Raw genomic sequence first — 12,804 nt, forward strand, 5'->3', positions numbered from 1 at the left:
CCTTCCAATCATAGCAAGACAAGTAACTGGGAGGCCTGACTGAGGAGCTTTTACCCAGCCATCACTTGCCTAGCAAGATTCTCATCAGCCTCCTCCTGGAGACACTCACAGAATGCACTCCACACCCTGGTCTGGCTCCTTAACATTTTACTCTTCAGAGTAGTGTCATCCAGTGAGTGACCTGAGAGGATTTTTGGGTGTTTGCCCTTAATCGTGGCTGTATGGTGCAAGAGGTTGCAGACCTATCTTCTCACCAGTATTTGCTTTTTCGTTTTGTTTTGTTTTGTTTTGATTTTTTGAGACCAGTTAAGGTCCTTTACCCTGACTATCTTGGCACCACTGATGGTTTTTGGCAGAGGCAGTCACAGCTTTAGTAGAGGACCCTCTAACAAGGTTAAGCATTTGATGTTGATGGTGCTGGCAAGAAGAGGAGGCTAGGAGGATGATTGTAGGCCAAGAGGGAAGAGAGAGAACAGGAAGCAGCCCTTGTGATACAGAGTGGTAGAAAGGGCTCACGTTGTACTGTTTTATTTTACAGTTTTGAATAGGTGAAAGTTAAATAATATGCAAATGTATACAGTGAAAAGAATCATACTATCCATGTCTCCTAACTGTCCAGTTTTCCTCCAGACAACCAATGGTATTATTATTTTATGTATCCTTTTAGAGATATTTTACACATATATAAGAAAATACATATATAGTCCTTCTGTCTTGTGTTTACACAAATGAAAGCACATTATATGTGCTGTTATGTGTGATGCTTGTTTTTGTATGTTGGAAAATTTGTCCTTTATTTTGAGACAGAGTTTCGCTCCTCTTGTCCAGGCTGGAGTGCAATGGCATAATCTTGGCTCACCGCAACCTCTACCTCCCAGGTTCAAGCGATTCTCCTACCTCAGCCTCCTGAGTAGCTGGGATTACAGGTGCACACCGCCACGCCTGGCTAATTTTGTATTTTTAGTAGAGACGGGGTTTCTTCATGTTGGTCAGGCTGGTCTCGATCTCCTGACCTCAGGTGATCCGCCCACCTCGGCCTCCCGAAGTGCTGGGATTACAAGCGTAAGCCACCATACCTGGCCTGGAGAATTTTTCTAAATCAACACATAAGATAGTTATTCCTTTTTTTAAAAAATAGTTAAGTAGCATTCCATCGTATAGATGTATAATTTCATTGTACGAGTTCTTACTTGTTTTCAATCAATTTCTATTGATGACCATTTAGATTACTCTCATTCTTTTGCTATTACAAACAATGTTACCATGAATAATCTTGTAAACATGATGTTTAACACATGTACATTTGCAGGATAAATTCATAGAAGAATTGCAGGGGCAGAGATAAATGTTGCCAAATTGCTCATTATAAAAGTTGTGTCAGTTTATGTTTATACCATGACTAATGAGAGGTCATCTTTCTCCACGCCTTTACCAATATAATGTGTTATGAAATTTTGGTCTTTACCAACTTGATAAGTTAAAAAAAAATGCTGTCTCAAGTGTAAATTTAATTTGCATTTCTTTTAAACGAGGTTGGGTATTTTTGCATGTGTTTAAGAATTATTGATTTTCCTTTCTTCATGCAGTAGTATTTTAACCAAAGGTTGCCTGTGTTGGAGTCCTTGGAAAGCTACGCAGTGGAATATACATAGAGAGGCAGAATAACCCAGTATTCCTAGGGAAGAAACGTTCTGGAGAGAGAGTCTGTAATTTCATGAAGTTTTCCTAGCTTCAGATCTCTGGGTAGTTGTCCTGGTTTGTGTAAACTGGATAAGTGCTAAGACCAAGCGTTCTCATGTTGTAACTGATGTTTCTTTATGGTCAAGAAAGCACTGATGATGATAAAATCGTTCAGTACCATTGGGAAGAACTTAAGGGGCCTCTGAGAGAAGAGAAGATTTCTGAAGATACAGCCATATTAAAACTAAGTAAACTTGTTCCTGGGAACTACACTTTCAGGTAAATTAGGATTCAGCTTCAAGTTTACTATAGGCCTTTTTTTTTTTTCATCTCATGGGTTTTACATTCTTATATGAGTAACTTTGACAAATATCAAATTCACTGTGAAATTGGTTGATAATACAGCTTTTGGTCCCACTGGTTCTCTGAGCCCTATGGTGATTGTGATTACAACAATGGTAACTTTCTAGGGCAAAGGTTCTTGTACAGTAGATCAGGATCTGCCACAGTTAATCTTTCTCAAGCCTTATCTGGCAGGTCTCCAAAAATTTTTTTTAGGGTTTCTGTTGTTAAATGAAAAGGCCCATCTTCCTTTGCCTTTTCTCAGGCAAAATCTGAAGGAACCTACTCTCATTTTTTTTTCCCTTTGGAAAATGCTTCCTCAGCTTACGATACTTGATAATCTTTACATTTGACTAGTGGTTTTCATTCTCTGTTGGGATTTTTGGGGAATTTGATAGAAAGAAAGTACTTTTGGGGAGCTGGTATTGATATTCTAGAGTGATTACTAAAGCTTTGAAGCTGATTCTAGAGTAATCCTCCTTATATTTGCATAATTCCTTGTGTGTTAAAAAGCACTTGTATTAATATATGAGTATCATACAAACATGATCGATAGCTGATACTGTCTTCCTCTGACAGCTAAGAAAAATGAGGCTCTCTGAGGTCTCACAGCTGGAACTTAAATGCAGATTTTCTAACCCTGAAGTCAGAGTTCATTCTACTTCACTCCTTGACTTGATCCATGTATTTTGTTCATACTTCCTTTAATTCCCTTCTTAATCTGTTCAAGTTTTACCCATCCTTAAGAACCTCCTCAATTTCCAGGAGGTTCTCTGAGATCCCTCCAAACAGGAGAGAATATGGCTCTCCTCTTTCCCTGTTGCACTCAGGGCCTCTGTGTGACATTTACCATAGTGTGACAGTTTATTCATATGTATCTGTCTTCCCATGAATCTGAGATGAACCAAATTTTTAGATGGTGCCAGGGACACAGAAATGAGTATCCTAGCACAATACCTACCATATAAATCAATATGCAACTTCTGACTTAGCAGGATTTCCATCGATTCAACACTTCAGGTGAATGAAAAGTAGCTGCCAGTACAACAAGATTGGAGCCTTCTACTTTGCTTAAAATGGAAATTTGAGCTGGTTTTCACCTTAGATTTCTAATGTAGGAATTTTTCTATTTACAGAATTCAGCTTGGGCCAGGTTGATCCTTTTAAAAAATAGTAACAATGATAGCTGATATTTCTTGAACATTTACTATGTGCTAAATACCATTCTGAGCTCTTTGCTGGCAGTATTGCATTTAATTCTTATAACAGGTATTATGGTTATCCTCATTTTACAGATTAGGACATTTTGGCACAAAGAGGTTAAGTAACTTGCCCAAGGTCACAAAAACAGTCTAACTCTAGAGTCTAAGCTTTTAACCACAGGTTAACCTACAGGTTTTTTAGTGGATGGGGTATGAGAGTGATTTTTTTTTTTCCTAGCCCTCATTTAAAAAAAAAATCTATGAAATGGTATGATTGGATTTGATTAGCATTAAGGTTAGTAATTCACTCACCTTTTCATCTCTTACTTTTACATGGCAGTAGCCTTGTTTCCTTAGCCCTGTAGTCAGCTGCTGTTTGGTTTCAGGATCTTCGCAGGCAAGCCAGGAACTGTTTGAGGTGAAAGAGAAAATGGGCAGCTGCCATTTTGCTATCTGTCTATAAGGTGCTTTTGTCTTGACATAGGAGACGAATGGCATATGTTAAAAACAAAAAACAGGCCAGGTGCAGTGGCTCACGCCTGTAATCCCAGCACTTTGGGAGGCCGAGGCGGGCTGATCACGAAGTCAGGAGATTGAGACCAGCCTGGCTAACACGGTGAAACCCCGTCTCTACTAAAAATACAAAAAAATTGGCTGGGCATGGTGGCAGGTGCCTGTAGTCCCAGCTACTTGGGAGGTTGAGGCAGGAGAATGGCGTGAACCCGGGAGGCGGAGCTTGCAGTGAGCCGAGATCGCGCCCCTGCACTCCAGCCTGGGCGACAGAGCGAGACTCCATCTCAAAAAAAAAAAAACCAAAAAACAAAAACCAAAAACCCCCAAACCTGTGAAAACAACAGAGAAACTAGGAAAAGAGGCAAAACTTCTGTAAATGTTTCTTTTTCAGATATCTGCTGATTGGTGCATGTTTGTGTGTCTGAGGTGTTTGTGCTTTTTTCCTAAAGGCTGTAATACCAAAAATCCCCTTCACATCATAGGTAAAAGGTGAGACTGCAGGATAAAACCTCAATGGTGTCTGGCCCTGTCTGTGGCTGGTGTTGAGATTTAAACAAACTATATGTCTTTTCTACGCTTTTCCTCTTTCTGTCAGCAAAATGGAAAGATCCCAAACCTCCTTGCTTGCTTATGCTCACATTTTGAGGTGGCATGAGAAGCTTTAGGCTGTTCAGCTGGAAGGCATTATTTAGGTAAAAGCCTGCTCTTATAAATGAGCATTTTTTTTTTCGTTTTGCAAATCCTGTGTCTCACTGGCACAAATTGTGGGACTGTTGCGTAGGAGAATTCATTTTCATTTCAAGCTCCTGCCTTACTGGAGCCAGCCCTCCTGGTTCGTCCCGCAGGCTGTCTGCCTAGGATGTCCATCCTTGTGATATGTACACAGCTGGAACAGGATGACGGGAAAACAGCCTGCCACAGACAGAGCTTGCACTACATAGTGTAGGAAATAGGGACCAAGAATTACCTCTTCTTAAGATTTGGCTTCTGAGCTTTGGAATCAGAGAACTGGGCTTGTATCTTGGCTCACTATATAGCCCTTGGGTGGGTTACTTAGCCTCTCTAAGCCTCTTATAAAAGTGGGATTAGTGATGCCTACTCTATATGGTTGTTATGAGGGCCATATCAGACAATGCTTATAAAGGTCTCAGGACATAGATGCATGCAGGCAGCAGTAGAACAAAATGGGACTGGAGACATATTGCCTGGATTCAGAACCTGATTCCACTGCTTTCAAGCTGTATGACCTTGGGCAAGTTATATTCCTCCCTCCCTCCCTCCTTCCCTCTTTCCCTCCTTCCTTCCCTCTTTCCTTCCCTCCCTCCTTCCCTCCTTCCTTCCCTCCCTCCTTCCCTCCTTCCCTCCTTCCCTCCTTCCCTCCTTCCCTCCTTCCCTCCTTCCTTCCTTCCTTCCTTCCTTCCTTCCTTCCATTTTTTGTATGAAGTTTCCCTCTGTCGCCCAGGCTGGAATGCAGTGATGCAATCACAGCTCACTGCAACATCTGCCTCCCAGGTTCAAGCAATTCTCCTGCCTCAGCCTCCCAAATAGCTGGATTACAGGCCTGTACCACCATGCCTGGCTAATTTTTGTATTTTTAATAGAGATGGAGTTTCACCATGTTGGCCAGGCTGGTCTCAAACTCCCAACCTCAGGTGATCTGCATGCCTTGGCCTCCCAAAATGCTGGGATTAAAGGTGTGTGCCAACGTACCTGGCCTCTCTGCCTTTCTCCTCATGTATGTGAGGAGTAAAATGAGGATAATACTTTATAGAGTTGTTGTGAGGATTTAATGAGATATAAAGAACTTGGAACAGTGCCTAGCACATCATAAAACTTCAGTCAGTGTTAGCGTCTAGTAGTACTTTCTGCTTTTCCAATAGGAATGAGTAAGAATAGGTAACCTTGCCACATTGGTATTTCTTAGCCTTAATTTTCAGTCTTCTAATGTGTATTCCTCTTTCCTTAAACCCATCCCTGATCACACTCCTCTCTCTGCCCTGATAGCTTGACTGTAGTAGACTCTGATGGAGCTACCAACTCTACTACTGCAAACCTGACAGTGAACAAAGCTGTGGATTACCCCCCTGTGGCCAACGCAGGCCCCAACCAAGTGATCACCCTGCCCCAAAACTCCATCACCCTCTTTGGGAACCAGAGCACTGATGATCATGGCATCACCAGCTATGAGTGGTCACTCAGCCCAAGCAGCAAAGGGAAAGTGGTGGAGATGCAGGTAGGAGGGGATGGTTCCTATTTTTTTTCTTGCCCAAGAGAAGTAGAGCTGCTGGACTGCATTTTTAGAAACCGCCAAACAAACTGAGAAAGCTTTAGGGGCCTTTGATTAATGTGATGGCAAAAATGTTTATCTTGGCTGGGTGTGGTGGCTCACGCCTGTAATCCCAGTACTGTGGGAAGCTGAGGCGGGCGGATCATGAGGTCAGGAGTTCAAGACCAGCCTGGCCAACATTGTGAAACCCTGTCTCTACTAAAGATACAAAAAGTTAGCTGGGCGTGGTGGCGTGCGCCTGTAATCCCAGCTACTTGGGAGGCTGAGGCAGGAGAATCCCTTGAACCTAGGAGGCGGAGGTTGCAGTGAGCCGAGATCACGCCATTGCACTCCAGCCTGGGTGACAGAGCAAGACTCCATCTCAAAAAAAAAAAAAAAGATTTTTATCTTAAATGTTTAGTATTAGAGGAAAACGCTGAGAAATGTTAGTTGTTCTGGATGACTCCAGAGAGTAGTCATCTTCAAACTATGTAGAAGCTACAAGGGTGTAAATCTTAGTGAGCTCTGTAACAAGTTAGAGTAGATTGACTAGATGGTGAGTATTTTCCTCTATAGATGCTTAAGAAGAGAGACTAGATCTGTCACCAGGCAGGTAACATGAAGAAAGAAAACTGGATGGTGGCTGTGCTGAACTGGAGAGCTTAAGCCCTGACTAAAGGAGTCATCTGCTCTTCAGGTCCAGCTGGTTGTTGCCACATGGAGGGATGGTCCCAACATTGCTTGATAGCCCAGCTTTTCAAGAGAAGAAAGAAATTGAGACCTTCATGTGAAAATTTCCAACATGAAAGACACTACAGGCCAAACAAAATGTTTGCAAGCTGGATTCAGCCCGTGGGCTACTAGTTTTTGCCCACTGCTCCACAGGAAGTTCCTGCATTGGAAGTTTGCCCAAAATTATTTATAATGTCCCGATACTCAAGGTTCTATATTTCTAGATTGAAGACCTCACTTAAAGCCTCCGTTTTGCCTGGCTTTTGTCTAAATGTTGTGTTAGGTTGTTGCAGAACCTGTACAGACCTGAAGGAGACAGTATGGTGTTCTATAGCATCTTGAGCTGCTGCCGTGTTTCACTGAGACAGCTTTGTCAGGAGCACTGTGCAGCCTCAGTAGGAAGAGGATCTTTTTAAACAGTGTTTTAAAATCTGGGTCATTTATTGTATGTTCACAGTATTCTTTCTGGTTTGAGTCGCAGAGACTGGCCTTGGTAATCTCTGCACATTTCCCGATACTCACCTCTCTGATGAGAGTTCTGGCTTTATTTGAAACTGCTGCTGTGTCAGAGAGTGTTGTTTCCTTGAAAAGGGAAACCCTTAGCAAGATGCCTCATGATATCTGACTCCACATTCACTCATGTGCTGAACTGGGACGTAACAGCCCAGTACCATCTTAGGTCTTAGGTTTAGAAAACTGAATCGTTTTTACCAGAGTAGGAATTATTGTGTGATGTTGTGATTCTGGGAGTCTACTTTTCCACTTCTGTATTTGTATTTGTAGGGTGTTAGAACACCAGCCTTACAGCTCTCTGCAATGCAAGAAGGAGACTACACTTACCAACTCACAGTGACTGACACAATAGGACAGCAGGCCACTGCTCAAGTGACTGTTATTGTGCAGCCTGGTAAGCTCCAGCCTTGTGGTTCAGGCTCTTCTATTGGTGGGTCCATTTAACCTTGGGAGAAAAGAGGGTTGGGTTCTGAGGTGTATGAGGATAGAAGCAGAAGGCACCGATCCATAGAGCCTCTGGTGACTTCTAGTTTCTCTTCCCCTTGTGCTTTCTTCATAGCTAGAGATGAAGGATAGTTCCCAGCCTCAGCTTGTGCCCTTTCCTTGGCTAGTTGTTGGTACCTTCAAGGAGACCTAGGAGATAGAGTTTATGCCATCCCAAATCCTATGGTTGGTACAAAAGTAATTGTGGTTTTTGCCATTCCCTTCAATGGCAATTACTTTTGCACCAAAACCCAATACCACATCCTCTGAGGGCCTGCTTAAAACTCACTTCCTCAGGACAGTCCTGTCTTGTCACTCAAATCCTTTCATTTGAACTCCCTTAGCATTAGAGTTCAAATTTAGTATGGCGTTATAACTTCATTATGTTCTACTATGTTTCTGTCAGAATTGCTTGATATGTTTCAGTCTTATATTCTTTATTGTGTGCTCCCTACAGTAACCACATCTCCCACAGTATCTGACAGTTCTGTGGCCTGAGAGGCAGAGTCCATGGCTTCCAGAACATATGTCCCAATTGGTTCCTCTCCTTTCCCACCTGGACTGGCTGCTTTTGACCTCTAACTCTTTGTCTTCCAGAAAACAACAAGCCTCCTCAGGCAGATGCAGGCCCAGATAAAGAGCTGACCCTTCCTGTGGATAGCACAACCCTGGATGGCAGCAAGAGCTCAGATGATCAGAAAATTATCTCTTATCTCTGGGAAAAAACACAGTGAGTATTGACACAAAATCCTTATTTTTGCAAAGCCTCTGGACCTTGGAAGAGCAAGGTTTCATTTGCTATTATGAGTTGAGTTGCTCTTATTGGCTTATCCAGTGGGGTGACTGAGGAAGAAATGTTTGCAATTCCAAACTTCAACTCCAAGAAAATGATATTATAAATAATTATTGTAAGAAAAGAAGAATGCTTGCCATCAGCTAGTCTCCAAGTAGTACTGTGTGATCCTGGTGCTTTTGCAGGTACAATCCATCTGCTAAAATGCAGAGTTTAATTACACTTGAGAGGCAGGATGGAAGGGGTAATGGAGCAGAAAAATACTGTTGCTCAGAATTAACTGGGTAAGGCTGGCACGGGGGATGGGGCAGAACAGCTATTAAGAGAAATTGAAAATACATCTATAAAATGAAAGCATTACTCTGTTATTGTTTTCTTGAAGACACCATTTACCAATTAAATTAACCAGAGGCCAAAGGCAGTAATCAAAATAATTCTAATTACATTGAAATTACCTAACTGAACCATTCTTAGTTCCTATAGTTTCTTTCAGCTCCATTAAACCATAACTAATGCAATTGAAATTATATGCAGGATCCCACAAGTAGCAAAATATTCTAAGAGTTAAAAGTATTCTCTGTTTCCAAAGGTAGCAACCATAGGACAGCCTGGGTTTTTTGGTTTTGTGTCTATTTGTTTGTTTGATTGTTTGTTTATTTGTTTGTTTGACAAAGGTATTGGAGATGAGTGGAAAAGAGCTTTAATTTGACTATACAAATGACTTGCTTTTTATATTGCTGAGTTGGAATCTAGAAATTATTTCCCTCAGCTCTTGTTTTTATCTTTTGTAGAACATAATCTTACCCAGCCCAGGGTGTTTTTAATTATAATTGTTTATTGAAGATATGGCTGATAGACCTTTTAGCTGAGTTTTATTAGTGTTTACAGCAGAGATAATGCTTAGCAAAGCTTCTTGAAGGACACTGTGCTTCAGGGGGAGCTACCAGGATCAGAGGCTATAACTTTAAAAGGCAAAACAAAGTAAATCCTGGATGTCTGCAGATTTCTCTGGCTGTCCTGTAGTTTTCAAGAAAGCTCTGGGGCATTTTGATCCTTGAGCAGAGGGCTCTCTGGCTGTGGACAGCCTCAATGTTGGCACAGAGCTCCCTTGGCTGCTGCAGGCAACTCTTTGAGGTGACAAGGGGGAAGAAGGGATATGGGGTGTCCTGGGTGCTTGATGGCCCTTGTCCAGGAGCTGGAGGGAACTTTGCTTATAGAGTTGCTATGAACAAGATGGTTTTGTCCTGAGAGTTCCTCTGCAGTCTTGCCCCATTTCCTTTCCTTGACTTTTCATCAGGAGGGATTTGGGCAGTGATTAAGAAATGTATTTTGCTTCCTTGCTGGCAAGAGCCAAACCAACTGCTGGGCCAGAAATGCTTTTTAAAAACATCACTCTTAAATCATTCTTTTGATCAGAGACTTACTCAGAGAACTTTCTTCCTTTTACAAACTAGAACGGTAAAGAGTTCAAGTGTTCTAGAAGTTCATATAAAGGATAAGACTAGAGGTGTTTGAAAGCTATTTGAATTTTCTGACCAGCAGGCAGCCTGTATTTTGAGGCCAAATGATACTTTGTCCAATTGAAATATTGTTAAACATGTCTTGTCAAGGTCTGGATAACAACAGTTCGTGTCTTTGCTGAGGCAGTCGTCTCTTCTTGCTAAGTTAGGGACGGGACAGCAGCAGACAGGTACGACTCCACCCTCTGGTTTCTTTTTGCAGGGGACCTGATGGGGTGCAGCTCGAGAATGCTAACAGCAGTGTTGCCACTGTCACTGGGCTGCAAGTGGGGACATATGTGTTCACCTTGACTGTCAAAGATGAGAGGAACCTGCAGAGCCAGAGCTCTGTGAATGTCATTGTCAAAGAAGGTACCTCTCTGCCTCCAGTTTGTGTAGCAGCCTCTTTGGGTCAGATAGCTGAAGAATTTGTCCTGTCATGTTTGGGTGCAGAAATTGATTAGAGACAGCAAGAGGTGGGGAAGAGGGTTGGGGTGAGGGCACCTGTTACTTTCTTTTCTAAAACAGCCTTTAATTGGACTGTAAGGTGAATTTTAACTTCCCTCCCTCCTCCTGCTTATATCTTCCCTTCCCTCCCTTCCCCTTACTTTCTTTTCAATCCTCCCTCCTTCCCTCCTTACTTTCTTTCTCAGTTGAATAGGGAAAGAATTAAGGGTTCTATTCTTTGCATTTTTATTTTGCCCCTGCATTGCTGAGACCTCGGCCGTGACTCCTGTTAGCTACAGTGACACCTACTGTCAGGCCTGAGAATGATGGCTGTGCTGCAGCTCACTATGCTTGCCCTGAGCCTTTGAACTGAGGCCAGCCAGAGGCCTTGCTCTAGTTTACAGGCACGGTGACCAGTGAGGGCTGTGGAAGAGGGCCCTAAGTTGATAGCAGGAAAAACCATCAGATATGCAGACCTCCAGACACAAGATATCAAGCTGAGTAAATATTGCATAGACATCTGAATATACAAAGCTTCATGTGGGGCTCCACATAAGAGAGGTAGCTCTTTGTTTTCTCCTGTGAAGTTCCAAGGAAGGGGTCCAAAAAGATATTCAGAGAATAACATTTTAAGATATTGTGAAGGAGAATTTGCAAGATCAACTAGGTGAAACCTAAACTCCAAGGTTTTAAGCCAGTTTGGGCCATTATTTCTGATCATGGCATACCTCCAAAGCAGAGAAATGGATTCCATTTGGAAAGGCTGCTGGGAGAATACGGGAGGAAAGCACATTCGCCCCCTCTGTTGTACAGTGTTAGGAGAACATTTCTCTGGGTAGGACTGGAACCTCAGGACTGCAGCGCTGGTAACTTTCATCTACATTGTTGGTTGGTGGCAGGGACAGGCACTTAAAAAGGTTCTCCAGTTAAGACACTCTTGATGTTTTAATTTCCCCATAAGCATCATGAAGAAACATTTCTTCTTTTCCAGAATGTCACATTATTTCAATGATTTCTCTTTGATTAGAAATAAACAAACCACCTATAGCCAAGATAACTGGGAATGTGGTGATTACCTTACCCACGAGCACAGCAGAGCTGGATGGCTCTAAGTCTTCAGATGACAAGGGAATAGTCAGCTACCTCTGGACTCGAGATGAGGGGAGCCCAGCAGCAGGGGTAAGTGCGCTAGGAGCTGGAGAGCTACACAGGAGTGGGGAAGAGGAGCCACGCATTCTAGTATATGCTTTAATCAAGTGGCCCCTTATATCAAACCCAGATTGTTCTCTGAAATCCAGGGAGGTTAAGTGACTTGCTTAGGGTCATTCTGTAAGCTAGTATAGCACAGAATGGGTTTCCCTCCCCTGATCCTAGCAGCTGTAGGCTGCAATGCTGTTCCAGATCAGGAACTGCCCAAGGTTGAAACAGTTCAGCCCTGAAGGGCCTAGTTATGGGGAAAGCAGCAACTGACTCCGGGAAAGGAATGGCATTTTGTTCTGTAACATAGCCATGTTGTTCAACCCTACAGGAGGTGTTAAATCATTCTGACCATCACCCTATCCTTTTTCTTTCGAACCTGGTCGAGGGGACCTACACGTTTCACCTGAAAGTGACCGATGCAAAGGGTGAGAGTGACACAGACCGGACCACTGTGGAGGTGAAACCTGGTGAGTTCATTTAGTGATGAGGCTGAGTAGAATTACTGAATCAGGCGATCAAGGCCTCTATCCTGAGACCCCCTTCCCCCATCATGGACAGAGCCAGATGGCATGTCCGGCTTTAAAAATAATCTAGAAACCCCAAGCTGAAAAATCCATAGAGACCGTCTGTTCCAACAATACCTCCCACCCATGCAGAAATACAGACCTCCCCCTATTCATCTCAGATGGAGAAACAAACTCAGAGAGGGCAGGACTTGCTCAGTGTCACACAGCAGTTGTGTCAGAGCCAGGCCTTTGTGCTCCTAGTCCAGCACTTTCTCCTCTCCTCGTGACTGATGAGAGAGGGCTCAGGGTGCTTGGGAATCTGAGCATGAGAATAGCTTGAGTCATGATGTCTCATCAGCATCCAGATGCAGAAAACAATTTATTTTTATAAGTTGAGCCTCAGGCCTTATGTGACAATCCAGGGAAGGTAAAGTAATAGTGCTCTTTACATTTTTCAGCTTTGCAGAAATAAAAATTTTCTTCTTAAATAGAACCTTGTTTTTGTTTTGCTTTGAGGTTAATTTGGTGATAGGGAGGCACTGAGTGTGGAGGTGGGATAGAGCTTTATAAATTCCAGAGCTTCTGATGAAATGATGTTAACTTTAAACCTACTCTTTATTATCTAGGC

At 42.7% G+C, this 12,804-nt stretch overlaps 1 protein-coding gene across 7 annotated transcripts in view; it reads left to right on the forward strand.

Annotated features, from left to right (window-relative positions):
* The window catches only part of LOC105494698 (KIAA0319 like), a 128,492-nt gene that overhangs the window by 100,105 nt on the left and 15,583 nt on the right, over positions 1 to 12,804 (forward strand). For all 7 annotated transcript variants that reach the window (XR_011623189.1, XR_011623188.1, XM_071096132.1 and 4 more), the window contains 7 exons: positions 1,827 to 1,959; positions 5,742 to 5,970; positions 7,519 to 7,642; positions 8,329 to 8,461; positions 10,247 to 10,395; positions 11,498 to 11,649; positions 11,999 to 12,137. Coding sequence is in view for 5 of the 7 variants with exons in the window: in XM_071096132.1 (XP_070952233.1) it covers positions 1,827 to 1,959; positions 5,742 to 5,970; positions 7,519 to 7,642; positions 8,329 to 8,461; positions 10,247 to 10,395; positions 11,498 to 11,649; positions 11,999 to 12,137 (1,059 nt within the window). In the remaining 2 variants the exon portion in view is untranslated. The remainder of the gene's footprint in view (positions 1 to 1,826; positions 1,960 to 5,741; positions 5,971 to 7,518; positions 7,643 to 8,328; positions 8,462 to 10,246; positions 10,396 to 11,497; positions 11,650 to 11,998; positions 12,138 to 12,804) is intronic.

This window comes from Macaca nemestrina, chromosome 1, assembly GCF_043159975.1.
Source record: "Macaca nemestrina isolate mMacNem1 chromosome 1, mMacNem.hap1, whole genome shotgun sequence".
NCBI classification, from domain to species: Eukaryota; Metazoa; Chordata; class Mammalia; order Primates; family Cercopithecidae; genus Macaca; species Macaca nemestrina.